Source organism: Propithecus coquereli, unplaced genomic scaffold, assembly GCF_000956105.1.
Source record: "Propithecus coquereli isolate 6110/MARCELLA unplaced genomic scaffold, Pcoq_1.0 Scaffold7, whole genome shotgun sequence".
Classification (NCBI taxonomy): domain Eukaryota; kingdom Metazoa; phylum Chordata; class Mammalia; order Primates; family Indriidae; genus Propithecus; species Propithecus coquereli.
Window position 1 is genome coordinate 13,710,775 of NW_012153062.1, and position 25,935 is coordinate 13,736,709.

Genomic DNA, 25,935 nt, shown 5'->3' on the forward strand with positions numbered 1-25,935 from the left:
ACTTAGTACAGTGCTATAACTTAGATCGTGCATCTTGTAATGAAATAATGCAAATGTCTCAGTAGAACTTGGAAACCTTTAACCTTGATCCTTACGTATTTTATTTTATATGTAATTATTAAACTCTGCCATGTTCTATGTCTGTGCATGGGAATACATATTGCAAAATCCTTCTGTTTTGAAGCACATACAACTGATTCTTACACATTGATTTTATATTGGCTTTCATATTTTAAATTAAATGCTTTTATTCTATGATTTGCTTTTTAAGGAGATGCCTACATAGAAGAGTGACAGCAGCCGGACTGAATGTTTTGCTGCTGAACTGGTTCCTCAGGTATCCTGGCTCTAGAGATTGCTATGGGAGATTGGATGACTGTTACAGATCCAAGTCTGTCTTCAGGTAACTGAGTGTAAATAATCGTAAACTAAAGCCTTAATTATAAAGGTGAACTTTTCAAAGGAAATATAAAGTCATTACTGCAAATATTGAATATGTGACTAGAGTTGTAAATGGTTATAAAATACCTAATTTTCATCTTCAGAAAAATTTTTAGGGAGAGTTGAGAATGTGCCATAATCAGTGGGGTTAAATGCTTCGGATGGATAGTAGGTTACTTGATTGATTTTATTTTTGAGGGAAATTTTTATGCATTTGAAATATATTCAGTGGCTACTTCAATATGTTTCTCTAATTTATTCCTTTAATCGCATAAATTTTGAGTGGCACAGACAAGTGGATTTTGTCTGTTATTTTTTAATAAACCTAAAGTACTGTAAGTTAAGGTAGTGTATTGTCACTTAGGCCTGCTGAAACACCACTTTAGTTGTATCTTTTTGGCAAAAAGTATATAGTTTTCATATAAAAATGGCTTTGTCCTAATTTGAAAATATTTAAAAATATGCAATTCAAAATCTTCGGTAATGGAGATTATTTTACATGCATTTTTATAAATTATATAAATGCCCGTTATTTATTTCAGAAAGCAAAACTCTCTCTCAATATACCTCAGAAACAAAGATGTCTCCATCAAGTTTATACTCACAGCAAGTGCTATGTTCTTCAATACCTTTATCAAAAAATGTGCACAGTTTTTTCAGTGCCTTCTGCACAGAAGAGAATATTGAACAAAGTATTTCATATCTTGATCAGGTAATGTGTTTTTGTGAAAAGCAATAGCATGAATCATGTTGTATAATAGAATGTGGCAAAGTTACAAGAAAAACATTTGTCAAATACAAGTGTTTTGTTATGTAGTGTCCTGAGACTTACGTTGGATTTGCAGGGAACCTTGCCGATCATCCTGGTGTAGATACAAGGTTACCTTTTTTGTTTGGAGAAGCTTGGCCTCTCCATTGTCCCAGGGGCTCCAGGAGTCCCACCCTCATTTTATTGACATAGAAACCTAAGTGCCTTGCTCCAGGTCTCAGAAGATGGCAGAGCCGAGACTAAAAGAACCCACTTCTCTTAATTCTTTGTCCTTTGGGATATTTACTATTAACCGTCTCAGGATAGTTTTCTCTTTTTCTCATCAAAAGTCTCTATCTTGTGTTCCTCTATTAAGTTGTCCAGTAACCAACTTTTTAAGAAAAATTAACTTATTTATATTTAATTTTTAATTGATAAATAAGTTATATAGTTTATCATGTATGTGATGTTTTTGACATATATATGCATTGTATTACCTCACATACTTATTTTTTATGGGGAGAACACGAAGTCTACTCTTAGCAATTTTGAGAACACAATACATTGTTATTAGCTGTAGTCACCATGTTGTACAATAGATCTATTGAACTTATTCCTCCTATCTGAAATTTTGTATCCTTTGACCAACATCTTTCCAACAGTAACCAACTTTTAAAACACATTTTCTCCTACCAGGAATTGACTACTTTTGGTTTTCCTTCATTATATGAAGAATCCAAAGGTAAAGAGACAAAGAGAGAATTAAATATAGTAGCTGTTTTAAATTGCATGAACGAGCTACTTGTACTTCAGCGGAAGAACCTTCTAGCTCAGGAAAATGTGGAAACACAGAATCTGAAATTGGGAAGTGATATGGACCATCTACAGAACTGCTACACAAAACTTAAGGTAGAAATTGCTTATCTGTATTTCAGTGCCATTAATATATAATTCAATACTATAAATTTTCTTTGGCTGTATCAAACAAATTTTAGGGGTTTTTTTTTTTAAAAAGCTTTAGGACTTTTTTAAAAACTGGTAAGTAAAAATGAACTTTTATTGTGATTTGAGCAAATCAGTAATGCTGCTTCCTAATATCTACAGTATATTGAAGGCATCAGTATTGTGAACTGTTTGGTGACTTGCTGAATCTGTAGAAGGTTAGATTAGGAAATATTTATGTTCTGAGGAAAATAAAATAAGGATTTCCTCACTCCATCCAATCTTGCTTAATAAAGTAGATACTGCATTTAAAAGTCTTATTGTAAGAGGCTGCGCCAGTTAATTCCAAGAACAGTACTCTTGAGGCATCCATGCCAGAGGAGCTAAAGCTCAATAATGAAAGCAAGCCAGAAACGTCTAATTCTTACAAGTCCCTGTGACTCTAGAAAAGACCAGAGAAAAAATGGTTTAGTAAACTTGTTTTTCTCTGATAAAAGGAAATATTTTTCACAAGGCCATTGACCTGCTACCTTAAAATATAGAATATTTCTGGTTTCTAGTTTGCTTCCTTCCTTTTCTTTCTTTACTGTCTTATTTGTTTTCCTTTTTTTAAAAAAAAAAATATTTGAGCAGAGGGAACAAAGTGTTCAAAGTCATGGTATGGTAGGAACTTATGATGGTTATGCATTATTAAGGATGTAATATTAAATCCAGTATACAAAGGGCCAAGAAACATGAAAAAATATTCAACATCACTAATCATCAAAGAAATGCAAGTTAAAAATCACCATGAGCTGCTATCTTACTCTGATTAGTATGGCCGTTATTAAAAAATGAAAAAAACAATAGATGTTGATGCAGATGCAGTGAAAATGGAAAGCTTGTACACTGTTGGTGGGAATGCAAATTAGTACAGCCTCTATGGAAATTAGTATGGAGATTTCTCAACTAAAAGTAGATCTACCATTTGATCTTGTAATCCCACTACTGGGTATCTACCCAAAGGAAATGAAATCATTATATCAAAGATACCTGCACTCATATGTTTATTGTAGAACAGTTCACAATTGCAAAGATACGGAATCAACCTAAGTGCCCATCAACTAATGCATGGCTAAAGAAAATGTGGTATGTATACACCATGGAGTACTACTCAGCCATAAGAGAGAATGAAATAGTGTATAGTGTCTTTTACAGCAACTTGGATGAAAGGAACTCTGGAGGCCATTATCCTAAGTGAAGTAACACAGGAACAGAAAAATAAATACAGCATGTTCTCACAAGTGGGAGCTAAGCTATGGGTACATAAGGACACACAAGTACAATAATCAACACTAGAGACTTAAAAGCGGGGGAAGCATGAGAAGGGGTGAGGAATGAAAAACTGCCTGTTGGGTATAATGTACATCATACACTGTGATGGATACACTAAAAGCCTAGACTTCACTATTATACAGTATGTACCTGTAAAGGAGTTCAACTTGTGTCTCTTAAGTCTATTGAAATAAAAAATATATATGTAATCAATGCAAGTCAAATTTTTTCCTAAATATACTATTCTATATTGGGTTTCCTTATTTATGAAGGTCAAAGGCATATTCTCGGAAAATCAGTTTCCTTTTAGTTTTTTACCTGTTGGTCCATACCCCCCCACTTTCTCTTATTTTTCTTTGTGTATATCCTCTCCCCACCCTCGCCTTCCAAGAACAGATAAGACACAAGAAAACTCACTCAGAATCTTGAATCTCTGAGCATTATAAGAGAATAATAGGCTCTCTCTCTGTAAAATATTTGAAAATAGTAGGAAATGTGCTGTAAAAAAGTGGCACAGGATTGGCCTGTGTACAAACACTAGCAACATTTGGGGGTTGATTTAGAGACCATCTTAGCTCTTTGATAGCATCTGTCCCTACCAGCCTGTCACTGCCTAATGCTATCTTATGTTGTCGTCTTAGCTCATATGCAGTGGTAACAGTATGTTTTCTCTTCAGTAATGTCTTCAGGTTTTTGTGTATCTTATATGCCTAAGGGATAGAGATTATCCAAGTGTGTGTCTTGGCTGACTGGGGAACTGTGGTGGGCTGGAGGGGATAGTTGGTATCCTCCAGGCTTATAAAAAGGTTAAGTTGTGGATACTACTTTAATCCAGATCAGAGAGAGCTATGGAAGGTCTTCTTATGGATTGGGGTGATCCAGAGTTATAAACTTAGAAGACAGTATCTTTATATCTGGGCACCCTTGGCCAGGTGTCTTGTAAGTTACTGGTGACTACTTGTATAAAGATGTTGGTAATCTGGGGCTATTGAGCCTTTCTTTCAAGGAATGGTCATTTATTAGGAGTACCCAGTGCATAGAATATTTTCCCAAAATGTTTTGTAATTTGGGGTTTGACCTGGGCCAGAATCTGGTATTTTGGGTCAGCTGTGGACAGGAATGTGTATTCAATGGGAAAAGTTGCTGATCTATCCTGAAAGTTTCTAGATATAGCTAGAATCATATAGACATGATTCGTTCAATTTGTTGAACAAAATGTGTTTATGTTGCTAGACACTGGGTTTCACAGATGAGTGAAAGCCCAGTTTCAGCTCATAAGGAGATTGCAGTCCAGTGGAAGGTGACACATTGAACTAAAATTATTTCCTTCATTAATTGTTCTTGGTGTAGGAGGTAAAGGAAGGCTTTACAGAGAGGTAACACTTGATGTGGGATTTGAAGAATAAATAGAAATTTGCTAGTTTTGGCAAAGACATTTTAGGCAGAGCATATAACTTGTATAAATGCATGGAGGCATGAGAGAGCATTTCACTTTCAGGGAACCACAAATAGGGGCTGGAGTTAGTGGTGGATGATGAAAAATGACATGGAGTGAGGCTGGAGCCTAGGCCCCAGATGGCACGAAAGGCATTGTACAGAAGCAAGGAAGCACCCAGGAAGATATGCAAATACTGTTCTGGCAGTAGGGTGGAGAAATTATCGGGGAAGTGCGGATTTATATTTGGGATGGAGTTGAGGGGCTCAGAAAGCCTGGTGACTAGGATGCCTGTTAGCAGGCCTTTGCAGAGGTTTTGGATTGAGCTACGGTCGTACCCATGGGGATAGTAAGTGAGATATGAAGAACATTTAGGAGGCAGAATGGGTAGAATTTTATGAAAAATTGAATTTGGGGAATGAGAGTCATGAATTTAAGATAGTATCCAGATCTCTGTCTTAAGCTACTGAGATGGTGGTGTGATTCACTGGCATAAGAAAGGAAGGAGGGGTGTGTGAGATTTTCAGGGGTATGCTGAGTTCAGGCAAAGTGTTGATAATCACTGAGTTTCTGATTTGGCATATATGGCACATATCAACTGGCCCACTGCCTTTAAGTTAAGCCATGCCAGCTGGTGAGGCATGGTAGGAAGTTTTACACACTCCAAAGAAGAAGGTGCTAAAAATTCTGACATAAAACTTATCTTCTGTGTCTTCTTGAAACCTATTGTTATAGAAATTGTTCACGTTGTTATTTATGGTGGATTATGACATAATCTGATTACCTTTTATATTTTATGATGATAGTAGAACTATTTAAAAAAATACTCCAAATGCGTGACCTCATGCAGAACTTGGCAGAGTTCCTCAGAGAATGTGTGGAATGAGTTGAAAGTCAGCATCTTATCCTATGCCAATGCTGGCATTGCTGTCGTTGCTCCGTGGGAGATACCTTCAGAGAGTTTGCCACCCGCAAGGGAGAAGTGGCGTCGTGCGGTAGTCCCACACTCTGACGTGAAGTGTTGCCGCTTTGCTTGGTTTCCCATCTTCTTCAGACTTAGCCCTGAATCACATCTGGCTCTTTGTCAAAGCGAAATTAACTCTCAAAGGATGACAGTGTTGCTGTACCTGAGAAGATATTCAAATGTGTGCTGTAGAAGTATTAAAAAAATATTAAAAAGAAATTTTAAAAATACTCAGTGGCAGCATTATGGAATAAGTGAAGAGTCTTTCAGGGAGACCGAAGCTCTTTTATATATACATACAAAATTTGGTATTTAAATTAACATTTGACATGTAAATTTAAATTTTATAATTTTATAGTATTGAGCTTTTACAATTGCTTTAAATATTTCACATGCCACTAACCTTCAATGTTAGCTAACAAACACTAGTATGTATAACCTCTTGTTATTGATCTTTTAAGAAATCAGTTCTTCTGAATCCTATGTTAATTTTAATCAGAATTGCATATGAATGTTTTAGGAACAACTGGAAGCCTCCAGGAGGGAAATGATTGGGCTTCAGGAAAGAGATAGACAGTTACAATGCAAGAACAGGAATTTGCATCAGCTACTGAAAAATGAGAAAGACGAGGTGAGTTGTCAGTTCTTGCAGACGAAGTTTAAGTGAATTTTTGGTTTTTTGTAGTATGAGGTGACTGTAAGAGCTACTTTACTTTAAAAAACAAAGAACCGTTTATTCATCTTGCCTCAAATTGCTGCAGTGGACCTCTGTGTACAACACTGTGTCCTATTTAACTGAGAGGCCAGGAACCCTCCCCACCACAGTCCTCCACCCCTCTGCCCCACTGCACCTGGGCTTAGTGTATTAGTTCACAGCTGGTAACAATCAGTGTCCTGTACCGCCCTTCCTGGACTCACGTTCACTGTCACTTTTTCCCAGGCACAAGGGTGCTTTAAATGCAGATCTTTTATTCTCTGCCATAGCTGTACTTAAGACCTGACACGCACCTTCTGGCATGCACTGTCTTAAATATTGACATCGTTCACCTGGTCAAGCAATTATTTGACTAAATCGGCACAGAAGCAATTCACATTAAAAATCTCATTTCTGAGGCAAAAGATATCATAATTCTAATTTCTGCTTTCATGTTTACTTAGTAGAATTCTAATTTGTACTTTAATGGTTATTTGGACCTATAGAGTTAATGTATTTGAAAATACTATTTTTTAATTTGTGTAAGAGGAAATCATGTTTTTGTTGCTCTACAATATGACCCTTGACCATGTAATAACTCTAAAAATATAATATTTATTTTCAGTGTTTACATGTTTTAACTATAATTAAAGACTTCTAGAGGAATGTATTTCTTTAAAGATCCTTCGAGTGACTTAAATAGATTTGTCTGACCATATTTGATTATTTAGTAGTACATGTATTAAGCGGGTAATTCATGTCTTAACCATAAGGTTACTGATACATATTTTCTTGAGTTATTTCACAGAAAATTTTGACTTGATCTGTTGATTACATTTAAATGGTTTGAATATAGTTAATCTTTGGTAGGAATTAAGTTAATCATGTTAATCTCTAGCTGGGATAGAGAATGGCTGTGTAGAGTAGAACATACTTGCTATCAAGAGCTGCCTGAGAAGCCAAAGCAGATATAAATTTTGAACAAGAGCACCTGGCACATAGTAGGTACTCAGCAAATGTTTGAACTAGATTCTGTCTATATTTGGACTTGTTTGAGAACTGTTTTTGGTCAGAGAAAAATGAGCCTGTTTACCTACTGCTGTGAGCTACTGGCTAATTCGTCTTGTCACAGATGGATAAGAAGTAATCTCAAGTTAGTATGAGGAGGTCACTAAAAATGATCAGATGAATGTATTCATGTGTTTATTTCAAATGAAGCTTTAATCATTTTAATACTAACATAAGAGGTTCTGGGTTTTAAATTATCAGAGTCTATATGTAAGGTAAAAGATGTACCAGATAATTTAGAAGTTAACGCTTCTGGAATTTTCAGAATTATAAATTAAAAACTTTATGTGATTCAGTGGTTACAGAGAAGAAAGGATCTGTCTAGAATTTTAAAACTATTATATAGGGAGATGAGTGCTAGGACTTCTTTTCTCTTGAATTTGTGAATTTTAACTGGGTTTATAATCCTCATAGAAAATGTTTTTTTTCTAGGTACAAAAACTACAAAATATCATTGCAAGTCGAGCTACTCAGTATAATCATGATATGAAGAGAAAAGAGCGTGAATATAATAAACTGAAGGAACGTCTACATCAACTTGTTATGAACAAGAAGGATAAAAAAATAGGTAAGCAGCTGGCAAAGATGCAGCTAAGGGAATAAATAAGCTAATATTATGCTAAGAAACAAATGTAAAAGGATTGAGCACAATAACTCATGAAGGGTTATTTTCATGCTTTATATAGTTGATTTTTAGATGGCGTATGAATGTTCATATAAACTAGAAATTTAGACTAGTAAGTGAAAAATAAGTCCTTTTGCTTTGCTTCATTAGTTGCATGTATTTTTTAACATGACAGTTGTAGGATTAATCCCTAGAGAAAAACTAAGCCAGAGGACACTTAATCTTCTATAGCAAAGAACTGATTAATATTAAAAATCAGGATTGGTTTCTCAGAATCAAAAGAAGTATGATTTTAGAGTCAACATCATAAAATTGTTCATCAGACCAAATCATTCTTGTCAGTTTGAGTTCCTTTAAAGAAGTTTAGCTGTGTGTTTTTGAAGCAGCTGGTCAGAAGGATAGACTGTAAAAGTTATGCATATGTGTGTGTTTAAGGTATACTTTTTTTCTAGTAGTATTCTTTTGAAAACTTTAATTTACAGCTATTTCATACAAATGTGCAAAATTTCAAGAAAATATTATAGATTAAAATGTAAAGCTACGTACACAAAAAAGTAGAGCTATACAGTACAGTTTTGATGACTTGGTCTAATTCAGGGAACAAAAAGTCTGTATTTATTGAACAGTGCTTTCCAAGTGGTTTGTGGGCAGTCCTCTAAACTACATCATACAGTGATACTCCTGAACTGTCTCTCCCAAACTGAACCTGGACTTCAACAATAGCTGTTTCAAGCTGTCACATGGTGGACTCTGCCTGCTGTCAGCAAGCAGTTCAGTGTTGACTACATCACTGTCATTCTGTACAGCAGAGCTGTTGCAGGTTTTTGAATATTTTAAAAATTATTGGAAAATAGAAAATGTGCAGTAATAGGCAGTTAAGACAAGGTTGGAAATCTTGGTATCCTAAGATAATAAATCTTACTCATTTGGACAATCATTGGTTTTTAAAGTTGGTTAGCCTCGTGTTCATCAAGGAGAGAAAAATTAAAAAACAGGATAAAATGCTGGAAGTATAAATGTAGCCTTTAGTTAGAGAAGTTTATTAAGGATTTAACTCTGGAAACAGAGACCTTACATTATAGGGGTTTTGCTGTTTTCTGGTTCAAACCCAATTGGAAATGATAGTTTCAGTGATTTTATTAACTCTAAAATTACAGTAACTTAACTCTCATCTTATTTCCTTCTTATGCCAAACGCTTGCATCTCCACCTGGGTCAGAAGAGACATTAGTACTGTCAAGGGTTTTGACTCTTTTGATGATGATGATGATGTTAATGTTAACAGGGCATGACAAATTTTTTTTGTAAAGGTGCATATACTAAATATTTTTGGCTTTGTGGGATCTACAAGTCTTGTGGCACCTACTTCTCTCTGCCATAGTATGGAAAAAGTAGCCATAGACAATATGCAAACAAATGAGTGTGGCTATGTTCCAGTAAAGCTCTGTTTACAAAATCAGGCCGCTGGCCTGCATCCCATAGTTTGCCAACCACTGATAATGAAATTAATAATGATAAAGTAACATTTAAGTACTTACTGTGTGCCAGATACAGGGTTCATCTCTACTATGTTAAGTGCTTTAACATTTCCTTCAGTCTTCACAACAGCTCCTTCGTTTCATTATTCCTACCGTATCAATGAATAAACTTAGCAGTTAGATAACTTGCCAAGATCTCAGTGCTTACAGGTGGTGGAACCAGAACTTGAAATCCTAACCTATATACCAGGCTCCCCAGTGTCCCTCATGTGTATAGAGTGTATTAGAATTTTAAGCACTTAAACATGTATTGTGAAAATTGGTTTTGTTTTGTGTATTTGTGTGTTTGTAGCTATGGACATTTTAAATTATGTGGGAAGAGCTGATGGAAAAAGAGGCTCCTGGAGGACTGGTAAAACTGAAGCCAGGTAAAGTCCCGTTTAAATTGATAAATTTGATCAGACTTTTCTTTCTATTCTGTATTTTCATACTGACAGTCTCTTTCTAGAAATGAAGATGAAATGTATAAAATTCTCTTGAATGATTACGAATATCGTCAGAAACAAATCCTAATGGAAAATGCTGAACTTAAGAAGGTTCTTCAGCAAATGAAAAAGGAAATGATTTCTCTTCTTTCCCCCCAAAAGAAGAAACCTAGAGAAAGAGCAGATGATAGTGCAGGAACTGTAAGTAGCTCTTTCCTCTTTAATATAGTCTTCAGATTGCTAATTAGAATAGCGAAAACACTGGATCAGTATTCTCAATGGGGACACTATTGGTATCTGAACAGGAGGATCACTCCTGTGCTACCCCTAGTCACTGTGACAACCAGAAATATGTCCCTGTGTGTTTTCAGACATGCTCTGGGAAATGATGGAGATGATTTTCCAGGGACTTATTCTGTGCCAAGTATTGTGATAAATGCTTTGTAAGCATTGTCTCATTTTATAATATTTTTTATAATATATGAGAAGTTATTTCAAATATTATAATTTGATAATTTAGATATAATTACTCCATCTTATAGATGGGAAAACTGAGGCACAAGAGTTAGTCACCCAGTAGCACACATGCCAGAACTGGGATATAAACCCAATCTGTCTCACTCCAGAGCTCATGGTTGTAACTACTGAGGCAGACATCCTTTCAAAGGTATTGTGTGCTCTGCTTTTTAGAGAGTGAAACTTTGTTAACTTTGGGAACCAAATAGTCATTCATTACATAAATTTGTTATGTTCATTATGTTCTAGTCCCTGGAAAGAAAAAACTAAAAAGATTTTGACTTTTTCCTTCAGGGAGCTCTTTTTTGGAGAGACAGGCATGTGAAGAAGTGATTATTACACATTAGGTGCCGTGATAGGGTGGTACGATGTGTAAAATATGATAGAACAGTTACCATGGCAATCAAGGGAGGCATCAGAAAGTGACATTTGGGCTAGTTCTTTAAAAACAGCTATTTTTGAGGTAGAAAACATAGGAAAAGCATTTGATGCAGGGAGAGTAATACATGTAGAAGTCTGAAAAAAGTTATATAATGATGAAAAGTTCATTTTACTTAATTGCTTTACACGTAAATTTAAAATCTGGGTTTCGGCAAGTTCACATTAGTGATTACAATCTGAAAATAATATAACAACGTTGATAGAAAATGCTAGTTACCAGCAATGCTGCATCTGCATGTGAAAGCAGTCTAATCAGTCCTTCTTTCTTTTCATCTTCTATCTTTTCTTCCTTTTTTCCCCAGCAAGATTTTTTTATTGTTCAAATTAGGAAAGTATCTCTCTCTACCTTCCTGGATGTTCATAACAAATTAGGAATATTTTATATTGATACAGGTTGTTATGACACATATACATTTTAGTATTGTTTCCCCATGTTCCTTATCCTGCTTCGATTCTGTATGATTATGTAGCAATAAAGTTTGCTGCATTTTTCTGTGACTTCATGTCAGTGGAATACAAAGAAAAATATCTCTGGTTGTATAAAAATTTATATGAGGAAAATAGGATTAGCCGTTGCTTTTACTTGGGAGATTATTTCACAGGTTTGTTTCTTTAAGCAGCCTAGGATTAAAATGAGTTGATCTAACTTCAGATCTCAGTTCTACCTTTTGACTGTATGATACTGTACTTCTCTAAGCCTCAGTTTTCCCACATTGTAACATGATTTGAGGATTAAATAACACGTGAAAGCATCTAATACATTAGACAGGTAGTGAATATCTTCTTCAAACAGCTCCATGACTGTTGTTGCTAAATATAATTGGATTCAAATTCAGGTTTGGAGAGACCTGAATTGGGGAGTTTCTGTCTTCAATATGAATTACTTTTTCTTAAGTTATTTATGTTAAGTACTGGGCCATATATGTGTAAGATGTAGCACAGAAATGCCTTTGGTAAGGCTCTGTCTGGCAAACAATCTGATGACTACTGCCTGAGTATCTAAAGCTATTTTAAGATACTGGTCTTTCCTTTTCAACTCTCACCATTTGTAGGTTATCTCTGATGTTGAAGAAGATGCTGGGGAACTGAGCAGAGAGAGTATGTGGGACCTTTCCTGTGAAACTGTGAGAGAGCAGCTTACAAATAGCATCAGAAAACAGTGGAGAATTTTGAAAAGTCATGTTGAAAAACTTGATAACCAAGGTAACTACTGCTTTAATGCATATGAAGTGAGTTGTGACACTTAATAAGCTGTTCATTTTCAGTCACTTGGAAAGCCACATTGTGGGCTCAGACCTGAAGTACTGTAGCTTAGTTTGGTGGTTTGAAAACAAGATTTTGCCTGTGTTCAGACATGAGGTTTGAACCTCACTAAGAAAAATACACTTTGCTCCTGGAGTAAAGTGTATTTTCTTTGAAAAGAGGACATCATATATCCATCTGCTCTGAATGCAGGACACAATTAAATAAAGATAACCGAGTCTCTTTTACTAAATCTTGAAAATCAAGAAATATTCATCATAATATAGATATTAGTAGGTTCCTAATAATTCATTTAAATTTATTTTCAAAATAATAGATGTGCAATGCAAAATATCAGTTAGAAAGTACATAAAGTAGAATATCCAGGTTGCTAGTCCCTATACATAACACTTAACAGTTTGGTACATACCTTTCTAGATTTTTCTCGATGGATTTGCAAAATGTTTATTTAAAAATAAAAGAAACAAATATCACATATTTTTCTTCAGTGTGCTTTTTCACTTAACAGTGTATTATTTTAGACATTATTCTCTGCCCTTATAGATCTACATTAATGAATACATTCTTTATATTTGTTAAATAAAGTTTTCATGCTTTTAAATCAGAAAAATTAAGGTTTCTGCTAGTAAATGAAGTCTGTTTAAAGAAAATTTATTTTAATTGTCAAAATTACCAACTCAGTCCATTGTCTTCAGTAGTAAAGAGCAACCAGCAAAATTACTATAGTAGTATTATAGTAAAATACAATAGTATTATAGTATAAATTAATGTAGATGAGATTTTGAGGCATCATTGTTAGTAAATAGCAAGTATATTTGGACTTCGTATTTGTTGAATTTAATATGAGAGCAAGATTTGTAGCACTTCATCTTTGAAGCAGTGTCAACAAGAACATAGTTTATGAATTTATTTTTCTATTGTGTGAATATAGCCACATTATTTTTAATTAGAGCATAGTCTTGAATCAATATGTGTTACCAAAAGTTGGCAATAGAGCTCTGTTTGTAAGCATATCATTTAGCCCTAAAATCATACAAATTTATAGTTGTCATGAACCCTTGCAGTTGCTTTGCTTTTAAAAAATTTTTCATAGTGTTAAAATAATATAAATTTCATTGTATTATAGCTTATGAAATTTTAAAAGGCCAAAGGAAATAACTACCTTTTTGAAAACCTATGAGATTCCAGAAAGAGAGAAGTTCTGAGGGCCTTGATTTTTAAATTTATGTCTAAAAACACCATAAACTAAATAGTGGCTATAAAACCTATGTCAACTTACTGGATTTCTGTTAGTTTCAAAGGTACAATTAGAAGGTTTTAATGATGAAGATGTAATCTCACGGCAAGACCATGAACAAGAAACTGAAAAACTTGAGTTAGAAATTCAGCAATGTAAAGAAATGATTAAAACTCAGCAGCAACTTTTACAGGTAAAGGCGAATTACCTTTTAAAGCTGTTCCCTGTGAAAGGCCGGAATTTTACTGAATCTTACTAGATTTCTATTCCTTTATTTCATAAAGTCCATAGTCTTTGAGATTTTTCCAGGCTAAACTAAGTTCCCTGCTGACAGATGCATTGCCTACCATTCCTTAAATAGTCCATGCTTTGCTAGTTGGGGTAGTAGCATTTGGGAAATGAGAATCCTCATTTGACTTTCTCATTCTTCATAATTTCTGTTCTTGCCCTAAAGTTTGACCTGCCTTCCCTTGCTTTCATTTCAACTTGTTGAGGTGTTGCAGGGACCCTCTGGAACTTACTATGTTTTAAAATTTAATAGCAGCAGCTCGCTACAGCCTGTGATGATGATACCACGTCACTGCTACGAGACTGTTATTTGTTGGAAGAAAAGGAACGCCTCAAAGAAGAATGGTCCCTTTTTAAAGAACAAAAAAAGAATTTTGAGAGAGAAAGACGAAGCTTTACAGAAGCTGCTATTCGCCTAGGATTGGAGGTATTTTTAACAATTGTAGTGCTTTGAAAATGCTGGGGGTTTGGTAGTCCTCAGTTATATGCTTCTAAGTTCTGCTTTTATTTCTTTCTTTCTCTTTAATTTTTTTCTAAAGTATTTTACTGGTGGTGAGCTTACAAATAACTTGAAATGAAAGGGAGGCTGAGCATATAGAATGATATCATTTTCCCCTCACCAGATTTGGGAATTGAATTTTTTTAAGAAAAACATCTGTAAGCATTTATTATTTCTTTCAAATTGGCTTTCTACTGTTAAGTGTTTCACACAAGAGGTCTCCTTTGGGCATCTGTCATTTATCCACTGTCAGTAGGTGTGGTGTCACAAGACAGTGCAACCACGAGCATGTTTGCTGTTTTTTGGAAAAAAAAAGAAAAGAAATACAGTAAACAATAAAGTTATTCCTTCTCCAGCCCCCCACCCAGGGATATATGCATTAACAGTTAACAGTGTGGATTGTTGTGTATACACTTTTACAGCTTTCTTGTTTTACTTAGCAGTGTACTGTCCACATATTTTCCTTTCAAAAAACACAAGTGATGTCCGAATATGGTTTTTAAAAAAAAAAACCCATACAAAAAGCTACAAAGTGAGAAAATATCCTCTTATTTTTGTCCACAGATTCATTCCTTAGTGGTTACCAATGTTAAAAGTTTCTGTTAGTTCTTCTGGGAAGTACTATTTTAACTTTAATATATTCCAACATTTTTTCCTTGATACCAGTTTATCGATTCCCTGCTAGGAAAGATAAGGAATTTAGTGTCTTTATAGTACATCCTACCTAGCTTTTCCTTATTCACATCTTATTTCTTCATAATATTGTTACTTTTGTTTTTCTGATTGCCGTTTTTTACTTTAAATAAATAATATATTTAATGCTTCCATTTCATGTTTGTTCAACTTCAGACAATATCAGTTCATTCCTACAGTGAAAGATGAAGAAATTCTTATAGTTAACCCTATTCTACCTCTCTTGCTCCTCTACTTTGCAATGTTTGTGATACTATTATTTTTCTTAAGTGTTATCACATTTAACTTATCCCATTACATAATCCAGGTATAAGTACTTTGTCTGAAGTTGAGACTTAAAAATTGAAAACCCGGAAAGAACACGGATAACATTATAATTATTTAAATACTATTCATTCTATCTATAACCAAACAATATGTTTTTACATGTGGAAAATATTCTTTACTTTTAAAGACTTTGCCACCAGAAGAGATGTATCACTGTCTAGTGAATTCTTCGACTTTCTCTATAGCTTCCTTTGTGATTTCCTGAATCAGAACCAGCTGCCATGTTTCTTATATCTCATGTTATCCTCTTTCTTGGGTTTATTTTCAATTTGCTGTATTAACCTTCTTGAGTAATTTTTTCATACGTAGTGCATAAGCAATAGACATTCTGAATCCTGGAGCATCCGAAAATATATTCATACTTGATTTGTTTGGCTGGGTATGGAATTTAGATTCCAACTTTTCCCCTCCAATCTTTGAATTATTCCATTTCTTGTAGTGTTTGGTTTTGCTAATGAGAAACTTGCTTGTAATATAACTTGCATTACTTTGTAGATAACCCCGTGTTTTGTTTTTTGTCCTCCTCTCTGGAAGCTTTGGTATTTTCTATTCCTAAAGTTCTGAAATTTTACCCAGGATATATCTAGATAATTCCTTTCAGCCTCAAGATTCTGTATTTCTTCAGTTTAGCACATTGACAGCCACACTAGAAAAAAAATTTTCCCTGAGGTCACAGTGTTTTATTAAAACCAAACTGATCGTTTCTAATTTGTTATTTTTTGCATTCTGTGCATGAGTTATTTGCAACACAATCCACATTTTTAGAATTAAATTGTCAATATTAATCATAACAATAAGAACATGAACAAGTAAGATTTTCACAAACCAACTGCAGGGTTTTGTTTCATGAGGCCCCAGGCTCAAAACTATAGTGAGTTAAATATAACTCTCGTGGCAGTTAATGTGTTAAGGATATTTTCTTCTTCATTGTTTCCTCCTTTAACTTCTGTTAGACAAATGTTTGGCCTTCTGAATATATCTGTAGGTTGACTTTGTGTTCTAAATTCTGGGATATTCTCTTACCTTTATTTTATGGATTCACCAAACTGGTCTTCAGGGTCAGTTTTATTATTCACTTTAGCCACTGAGTTTTTATTTCAGAATTTATCTTTTAAATTTTCTTTATATAGCATTTTACTATTTTACAGATGTTTATTAATCTGTCTGATAATGTGTGTTACAATTTTTTTTTTTTTTTTTTTTGAGACAGAGTCTCACTTTGTTGCCCGGGCTAGAGTGAGTGCTGTGGCGTCAGCGTAGCTCACAGCAACCTCAAACTCCTGGGCTCAAGCGATCCTACTGCCTCAGCCTCCCGAGTAGCTGGGACTACAGGCATGTGCCACCATGCCCAGCTAATTTTTTCTACATATATTTTTTTAGTTGTCCAGATCATTTCTTTCTATTTTTTAGTAGAGATGGGGTCTCGCTCTTGCTCAGGCTGGTCTCGAACTCCTGACCTTGAGTGATCCACCTGCCTTGGCCTCCCAGAGTGCTAGGATTACAGGCGTGAGCCACTGCGCCCAGCCTACAATTTTTGAAAAAGCTTTCTTCCATCTCTTGAATTATCTGTTATTCATGGTCTATTTATCTTGTCCTTTTTTCTCTTGTACTATTAGTTTTCTTCCAGTGTCTGTTGATGCATGACTCTGTGTTAATGTTTATGAATGGAAGAGTATGTGTTGGTTATTTTAAGTAGCTGGCATAGATTTCTACCACAGTTGTGAAAGTCTGTTTCATCAATAGCTATCTTCCTCAGGAAACAGTTTCCTCCAGCATTTTCTCCTGTCTGTGGAATCACCGCTGTTTCTGAGCCCATGTCCCCCACACTACTCCAAGAGATACTCTTGCTATTTTGCGTGTCATTCCCAGTTACCTGGTGCCTTTCCCTGCACGAGAACCTCTTTGCCTGTGGTTGCTGGGAACAGTGGGAGCAGTGAGGGATGGGGAAGGAAAGATGAGAGGCCTGAGTAGTGAGTGAGAATTTAGGATTCCTCAGCTGTTCAGAAGCAGAGCGAGGTTTGACATAACCTGCATATGCCCTCTTGTGGTTTAGTGGTGGTGGCTACAAACACTGGTAGATGGCTAGAGGATGAGAGAAATGCGTGATGAAGTCGTATGTCCTTTTGTTTAAGTGATTAATTTGCAAAGTATGGTATTTTTCTATTGTAGTTTTATATTTATAATGTATGTGTTCAAAAGTTATGCTAATGTTCTGTTCCCTTTTTTTTGCATTGTCCATTTGAATTTATTTAAAATTGTGAAAATAGTGATTGTTGGTTTATTAGGTGAAACAGATAAATTTTGATTTTTTAAACAATTTTCTTAAATGAAATCTTTCTTAGTTTTTTAGGTTAATTCATTCGACATAAGAAATATGTGTAGATAGCCAGAGAGCAAACACAGATAGCTGGAGAAATCAGGTGAAATGGCAACTGTGTGGTTATTGAAATACTGATCATTATTTCTTTGGCTTGTTTGTTATGGTAGAGAAAGGCATTTGAAGAAGAAAGAGCCTGTTGGTTAAAGCAACAGTTTTTAAATATGACTACCTTTGACCACCAGAACTCAGAAAATGTGAAACTTTTCAGTGCCTTCTCAGGAAGTGAGTACTTCATAAACTCTCTAATCTGAACATGCATGTAAATAAAATACTACAAATTATTAATATAAAGCTTTGGATATCACCAATAAGAGCTCTCTAATTGGAACTAGAAATCAACTTTAATATTTTATTTAGTCAAAGTGGGGATGGATACTTTTGTATACCAAAAGTAACTTTTATTATAAGTGTGTAATGTCAAGTTTTTGAAAATTCATAATCTGAAAATGTTAAAACTAGATTCTTTTAAATGTTTGTGGAATATGCAACAGATATGTCAAGATAACAATATTCAGATTAATTTATTATTTAACCTCAGAGCTGCAAATGAATCATCCTGGTTAATTACCTTCACTGTTTTAGACTCACGGTACATACTGTCTTTTCTACTCCCGTTTTTTTAAAACAGGTTCTGATCAGGACAATCTTGGCATGCACTCGAGGCAACGGCAAAAGAAGCCTCATAGTGTGTCTAATGGGTCTCCAGTTTGCACATCTAAACTTACTAAATCTCTTCCTGCTTCACCTTCTACTTCAGACTTTTGCCAGATGCGTTCCTGTGTATCCGAACATAGGTATTTGTCTATAGGTTATCTTTTCATATATTTCTAAAAATTGCTCAGGTTGTACTACTAAGGAAAAGGTGGCATGTCTGTACTATTAGCAACAGTAGAGGCTTTGGAGAGGAATTTAGTAGATTGATTTATTCATTCTACAAATACTTACTGGGTGTCATATAGTATATATAGGCATTGTGCTAGGAGCTGGGATTACAGTAGTGAGTGAGATCTGACCCCTGTCTTCTTGGAGCTAAATCATATAATGTGTGTCTTTTTATTTCACATTTAAAATACACTTTAAAATGTCTTGTTTACAGGTGTTACTTAATTTTTTAAGTACTTTAATTGTCTTAAGTAGAAGTATATTGTTTTTACAGTTTTTGAGAGTACATATTTTAAAGTTTCTTCCAGTATGCCCATTTTATTGGTACTGAAGGGCAAAAACCTGAAAAAAGACAGTTTACTTGAGTGATAAAGATAATCTGTGCCCAAAGATGTCAATGCGAAAAAGGTTGCTCCCCACCTCCAGGAAACCTGTATATTGCTCTTAATTGCTGCATTTGAGAATTTTCCTCTGTCTCATGTTGTTAAATCATTTTTCTGAGATATTATCAATGCTCAGAGCCTTTTCCAAGATTAATTTTGAATTAAGCAGAGGAAGTAGGTTGAGCCATTCCTAGTAAGATAGACAGAAAAGATCAAAGGGTAAGTTGGAAAGTGGGGTGGTAATCTCTTTGCTTTCAATTAAGTAGGAGATCAGTGGCCTTAGCAGGAGTCAGAGCTGTAGCAACTTGGCCAGTGATAAGAGACTGGTGTGGAACTAAGTATTAAAGAAGCCATCTGGCCCTTGGGCAAGAATTATTAAATAGATGGATTTTAAAATAAGAAATGAAGTTTTTAAAAGGAAGAGGACAAGACACTATAATTTATAGTTGATGTTTAAAAGATAGGGGGATTAGGACTCCAAGTAAGCATCAGAGGGCAAAAGAGCTAGGTAAGGGCACTCCAGGCACATGCTGGGTCACTGAGGTGGGACATAGGTGGTATGTTTGCAGCGGCCAGTGTAGTTAGTGAGCAAGACCTTGACGTGTGAGATGAGGTTGGAGAGAGATAGAAGTTACAATATGTACACGTGTAGAGAGAGTAAGATTATCAATGCCTGTGTACCCGACCCGTCCCTCAGGTTTAGCAGCTATTAACTCATGATGAGTATCGTTCACATGTAACCCCACTCTGCTTACCTCCTACCCCAGCACACATTTGGGATTTCATTTGGAAAATATTTTAGTCTGTTAGGTCAAATAATGTTCTAAGGGCAAGGAAAAGCCTTTCAGGGTTTTAAGCAAGAAAGTGAAAAAATCCTAAGTTTTAAAAAGAGTCCTGTTTTATAACGTGGAAAACAGATTGTAGGAGTCAGTCACATAAACCAGGAGATCAAGTTATTGGAGTTGAAGTGAGAGATGATGATAATTGGACTAAGGTCATGATGTGAAGACAGAAATGCTTGGATTTGGGATATATTCTGAAGGTAGAGCCACTGGATTGATGGATTGAATATGGGAAGTGAAAGGTTTTTTCACTGAGAGTCAAAAGATAAGGTGTAAGCTCAGAGTATTTTCTTCCATAGAACGTTACTAAAACTTCCAAATTTAACCAATCAGAACTATCTATGTAGACACAGACACGAATTCTGTCACCATTTAATACATTTTATTAATACATCTAAGAGACAGCATAACATAGTTGTCTCAGTTATTTTTATATATTTTAAATGTTTACCTTTTTAGATAATTGTTTTTTGTTATGAAATATTTGACATGAATATTCCTTGAAGGCATTTTTGTGTTCAATAAAGACCAGCATTTAGTACCTACATAAATATATGTCAAGGCACTTAAAACAGTACCTGGTCCATTGTAAACATTTAGTGAAAAATAAAAATATATGTATGGCCAGGTGCAATGGCTCATGCCTATAGTACTAGCACTGTGGGAGGCCAAGGTGGGAGGATCACTTGGACCAGGAATCTGAGATCAGCCTGGGCAACATAGCCAGACCCCGTCTCTACAAGAAAATTTTTAAAAATTAGCTGAGCATAGTGGCATGTGCCTACATGTAATCCCAGCTACTTGGGAAGCTGAGCCAGGAAGATTGCTTGAGCCCAGGAGTTTGAGGTTGCAGTGAGCTATGATCAACCACTGCACTCTAGCCTGGGTGACAGAGCAAGACCCTGACTCAAAAAAAAAAAAAAAAAATATATAAACAAATGTATTGTAAAAATGCTTTTCAGTTTCTTATATTCTGAGGGCTCCACTAAAACACCATCAGTAGCATAGAAACAGAATTTTGGAGCTTTAAAGAACCACTGTTAAGCTATTGTTACTAGCCTCTGAGAATAAAACAAACAAGAGAATTTTGTAACTAATTGAGAAGCTTGATGTGGTTCTTGAAATTTTAAATTGTTTGGTAAATTTGGATCTCTTGTTCCTGAAGAACTTGTAATAAGATTATAGCAAAATAATTAGGAATATTTGTAGCTGATTTCTACAACATCCTCCTTGCTCCTTCACTCTGGAGTGGAATTTTACATAAAGGCTGTGCCTTTGATTCCATGCAAAGAAACTTGTGTACTAAGTTACTTACAGAACTTAGTTTTAGTCATTGATCTCATCTGATATGGCTCTGAGGTACAGGGATCTGAGGACTGAATTATTTTAAGCAAGTTCCTTCTTTTTTTAAAAAAAAAAAATATTGATAAATAAGTATAAGTAAAGTTTTTAATTAGGTTTTTGGTTTAGATTTTTAGAGTTAAAAGCAACGATGTTTTTTAAGATGGCTACATTATGAGGTCATGTTAGTAAACAAAAATCACAAGAAATAAAAAAAATCCCAAGAAATGTACATTTTGAAAGTTTTTCTGAAAAAATTATGTAAGATGTTCAATTGATAAAAAAATCATTCATCTATTCAGCTCCATAGATTTTAAAGTTATATAGATATATAGTTATATGATAATGTTAGAGTTATCATCATATCTCTTAACCACTTTTATAGGCACTCATTAGCTATCTGGATGGATGGATGGATGGATGAAAGCATGCATGAACAAATGGACACAGAAAGAAAGAAACCACAGAGATTAGAAAATAGTGGCAGAAAGGTGGGACATGGAGGCTCATTAGCTTTCAAAACCCACGTGTCCTCTCTCTACCATAAGCTTCAGTTGGGCAGTATGCTTCAAAGTTGACTAAAGGAATAAATAAGATAAATAGATGGACAGATAAGATAAAGGTGATAAATTAGGCCATGTTGAAGCACTTCTCTGTAATGTTTGATCTCTGTGTCCTCAAAATTTACTTAGCGTGGGACATGGAGGCAGTGAGACTTCAGATATTCAGGCATATCTAACATGCAAAAGAAGGAGGGGATAATTACTAGGATCTATCCTTATTTTCCTGACAGTTCAATCAATGTGCTGAATATAACTCCTGAAGAGACTAAACCAAATCAGGCTGGAAGAGAATGTACAAATCAGAAATGGAGCATGGCATCAAGACCCGGGTCACAGGAAGGCTGCTATAGCAGATGCTCTTTGACCTACACCAGTTCTCACGTAGAAAAAGATGACTTACCTTAGACATTCGGACTGCAGTTTTTTTCATCAACATGTTCATGAAATTTCACATCTAAGTTGAAACAGGGTGTGTCATAAAGTCAGTTATCTCTAATAATTTAAGATGGTCTGAGTTGTTTGTTTGGACTTAGCTGTCTTCCCCCAAAGAGCTGAAATGTTAAATCTATTTAAAAGGATATAAAAGCTTTGGATATGTATTTTTAGTAACAGAAGCATCTGGTTCTGTGAATAAAGGAATGTATAGATGTCTGGATGGAAACAAAAGCACTAGAATGAGTTTCCTCTTATAGGTATTAAAATAGCACTTTTAGGAAACCGATTATTGTAAATGTTTAATTTTTGTTTCAAATATAGTTGGCATTGGAAATTTAGCCTTTACTTGAATGTATACTGTAGATTTTTAACAAAGCAAGTTCTATATTTATTATGTTTAGTGTGATTTGAAATTACCTCTTTCATATGTTTTAAATAAAGTGAAATTTATGTATGTTTTGTACATAGATATACATGATTATGTTGAGGCTTTAAGATTTAAAAGTTTCACACAACCATAAGTATAGTATTTCTTGCCAATAAAATTTTTTTAGGTGGTATTCTGTTTACAGATGTATTAGGACCATTGCCACATTACATTTAAGAATTTTTTAAATCCATCTGGGCAATAAATATTCAAAGTTATTCCATGAAGCCTAGTTCTTTAGATAGTCAATATTGCTAACATACATTTTTGAGATTTTTACAGCATTAGATTTTTATTTTATTTTATATATGTAGGATATTATAATTTTTGAAAGGACTATTGATAGAGTAATAAGACAGGACAACAAAAGACGTTTAAATAAAACAATTTAAGAATATTGGTTTAAGATATTTGGATGATAGAAGATATTTAAGATATGTAGATGGTGATATTTTCCTTACCAGATGGGTACTAGTACAGTAATATCTGTACCAGCCAGGGCTTTGTATCATTGCCAATAATTTTTAAATAATTTTTTAATGAGGTATTTACCACTAATGATAAATATGACAATGTAAAAGCATTGAATTTTATAAGTCAGATATTATGATACTCTGGACAAACTTGTGTCATTTCATTTTCAGGACAATCTTAGGCTCTTTTCTGTCTCTGTAAGAATGTTTCTGATTGCATGTTTCTTCATGAAAAGTATGTTGTTATTGTTGATAATAATACTGAATATAGGCCCAGGCTCTTTCCAGGATTTTCATCACAAAGCTTTAAGTGCCTAGCCCTGCTTGCTTGTCTCTGTACATAGATGCCTACACAGATCCAGTCCTGGCTAGGTAGGTATTGTAATTAAGGTCCATCTGCCTTCCCCCTTTCTAGCAGTTCAGCCACTTACGTACACTCCCCTGTTTGTGGCTATTCCATTTAAATTTGTCGTTATTACAAAAAACAAAAAGCCTATTTATGTCATCCATTCACTATATGTGACTCTTTGGAGTTGTGTAGCAGCAGCCATTTTTCAGGACTGATGGGTTGTCATTAGGAGTATCTGATGAGAATTAATGAATATACTCATAACACAGTAACCATATTTATAGTCTCCAAGAGCTAGCGCTTGAACATTAGTCACTACCTTCAGCTTGACGCATGGTCACCTCTGTACTGCTTGAAATATTACAAATGGTACAAAATTTCAGAAATACTACCATATTCCAAAAGAGAAGAAACCTAGCTGGGATATAATTATTCTTTTGCTGTTGAGCAATAGCATGGTCAAAGAAAGGCAATCAGAAATTTTAAATATAATCAATGATATATTTGTCAAGAATTTTTTTACCCCCAGGGTTTTCCATGATGTACTTTGCCAGAAATATGCATTCTAATTTTTAAAGTAAAACTTTTACTTTAGGGAATACTGTATTCCATGACAATGGATTTCTAGAAAGCAGCATCTTTTTTTGTTGTTGTGTGTTTCCATTTTAAAGTGGGTTGAGTTCTCATATTGGAAAGAAAATTCCTTGAGACTTTAAGATGTGAAAGAAACAGTCAAAGGAAAGCCAGGTTCATTGTACTTTTGATACCTGCTAGAAGTTGTGTTTTCCCTAACTGCATCACTGTTGTTTGCGGTCTATTCCAACTCCAAAATGATCCCAAGTCACCCTAGCCTTCCCAGAATGTTGGAATGGTTTCCGTGTTGGAAAACCCCTGGCTCCAAATATAAAACTCCCAGGATTTTGTTCCCCTTCTTTTTCTAGGCATTTGCAATGTACTAATAATACAGCTGTGTTGCAGTCTCCCGTTTAGCCATGATTAGATGATGGTACTCTAGTGCACTTCAGTTTGAAAGTCCTCCTGATAATCTCAGACAAGCATTTTGTTTATCGATATGTAAATCTGAAATAATTTGTACCTCAAGTTTGTTTTCACATGGCATATGTCCATTTTGAATTTTCAAAGCATAAAAATGGCAAAGAGAATTTGAAATAAAAATTTTATTTACTGCCCTTAAATGTTTGCATCAGCAATTTATGATGATGAAGAACTTAACAATGATACCAGAAAATCATGACTAAAATTTAACTTAAATCATATTTTGTATAGAAGCAATGTATTAAATGATTAGATTCACAGGACAGTCTGTAGAAACTGTTTACCTCATGATATAATTGAAATACTATTGTTATTTAGAAACAGTTCTGCGTTTACTATGTTAGTAACCAGAATTGTTCATAGCTTGTGATAACACGGTTTTTATGGGAAAATACGTTTCGTGGCGCGCGATGAGAAGAGCACCCTGGAATCTAGTCTCGACCTCCCCTGGTGGAGCATTTGAAAGCTCCTGGGACGCCAGGAGAGGCTTTGCAGTGTGTATGCCTGAACACTTGTGAGTTATTTAGCAAGACCTTTCTGTGATAGCCCTGTTGTAAAAATCTTCAAAGTATATTGCCCTAATGTAAATCATTTCTAGATTGTATTTAAAGTAAGTATAGATCACGGAAGTCTAGTAAATATACTTTTCCCTATGTTTGTCCTTTTTTTCCAGTCTTTTGATAAGCATTTATGAACTATTTGCTATATGTCAAGGCTTATTACTATTAATACTTTCCAATCTCTGGGGATAGGAAGACAAATAAGCACACTCCCTGCTATTGAGAATCTGAGTTGAGATGCTGTTCACACATTCCATCTGTTCAAAATACGTGTGGCTGGGTGGTTCTGCTCAAAGGCCACATCCGTTTCATAGCAGTAATGTGACTGGGCTTCCAGTTAAGAGTCTTGGCATTATTTCTACAGGAAGTAACTATGTAACAGATTGTTTGCTTAGTTTTTTTGTTTTTATTCTTTTCTGTAATCAAAATGTTGACCTGCAAAGCAGTACAGGATTTTCTCCCCACATGAACATGTGTTATCTAATAGAAAAAGCATTTGCAAAGATTTAGGCCATTCAGTAAGGATAATGAAATGGGTTATTCTAGTACTTTTTAAAAAATACAGTGGGTTTTTCCCCTGCAAGGTGGATGTAACTTAGAGTGGAGTTGATATTGATTAAATTATTAGATCATACAAAAATTTTCACTTTTTTAAAAAATTTATTTACTGAATGTCAGTGGGCTCAGGAAGTACTGTAATGCTAGTGATACATAAAGATCCTAGTAAAGATCCACCTTAATATTCATATATTTAAGATTCAGAAATATTTGTACCTAGTATAATGCC

General features: G+C 34.8%; 1 protein-coding gene across 4 annotated transcripts in view; it reads left to right on the forward strand.

Moving 5' to 3' along the window:
- The window catches only part of SSX2IP (synovial sarcoma, X breakpoint 2 interacting protein), a 41,674-nt gene extending 18,206 nt beyond the window's left edge, over positions 1 to 23,468 (forward strand). For 3 of the 4 annotated variants that reach the window (XM_012661181.1, XM_012661182.1, XM_012661183.1), the window contains exons 2-14: positions 272 to 403; positions 984 to 1,153; positions 1,886 to 2,098; positions 6,365 to 6,475; positions 8,039 to 8,174; positions 10,061 to 10,136; positions 10,217 to 10,394; positions 12,203 to 12,353; positions 13,707 to 13,843; positions 14,192 to 14,365; positions 17,945 to 18,059; positions 18,466 to 18,631; positions 22,079 to 23,468. In XM_012661181.1, the coding sequence (XP_012516635.1) occupies positions 361 to 403; positions 984 to 1,153; positions 1,886 to 2,098; positions 6,365 to 6,475; positions 8,039 to 8,174; positions 10,061 to 10,136; positions 10,217 to 10,394; positions 12,203 to 12,353; positions 13,707 to 13,843; positions 14,192 to 14,365; positions 17,945 to 18,059; positions 18,466 to 18,631; positions 22,079 to 22,253 (1,845 nt within the window). In that variant the 5' untranslated portion in view covers positions 272 to 360 and the 3' untranslated portion in view covers positions 22,254 to 23,468. The remainder of the gene's footprint in view (positions 1 to 271; positions 404 to 983; positions 1,154 to 1,885; positions 2,099 to 6,364; positions 6,476 to 8,038; positions 8,175 to 10,060; positions 10,137 to 10,216; positions 10,395 to 12,202; positions 12,354 to 13,706; positions 13,844 to 14,191; positions 14,366 to 17,944; positions 18,060 to 18,465; positions 18,632 to 22,078) is intronic. The other variant, XM_012661184.1, reaches the window with a different exon arrangement.
- Positions 23,469 to 25,935: the final 2,467 nt, after the last annotated feature.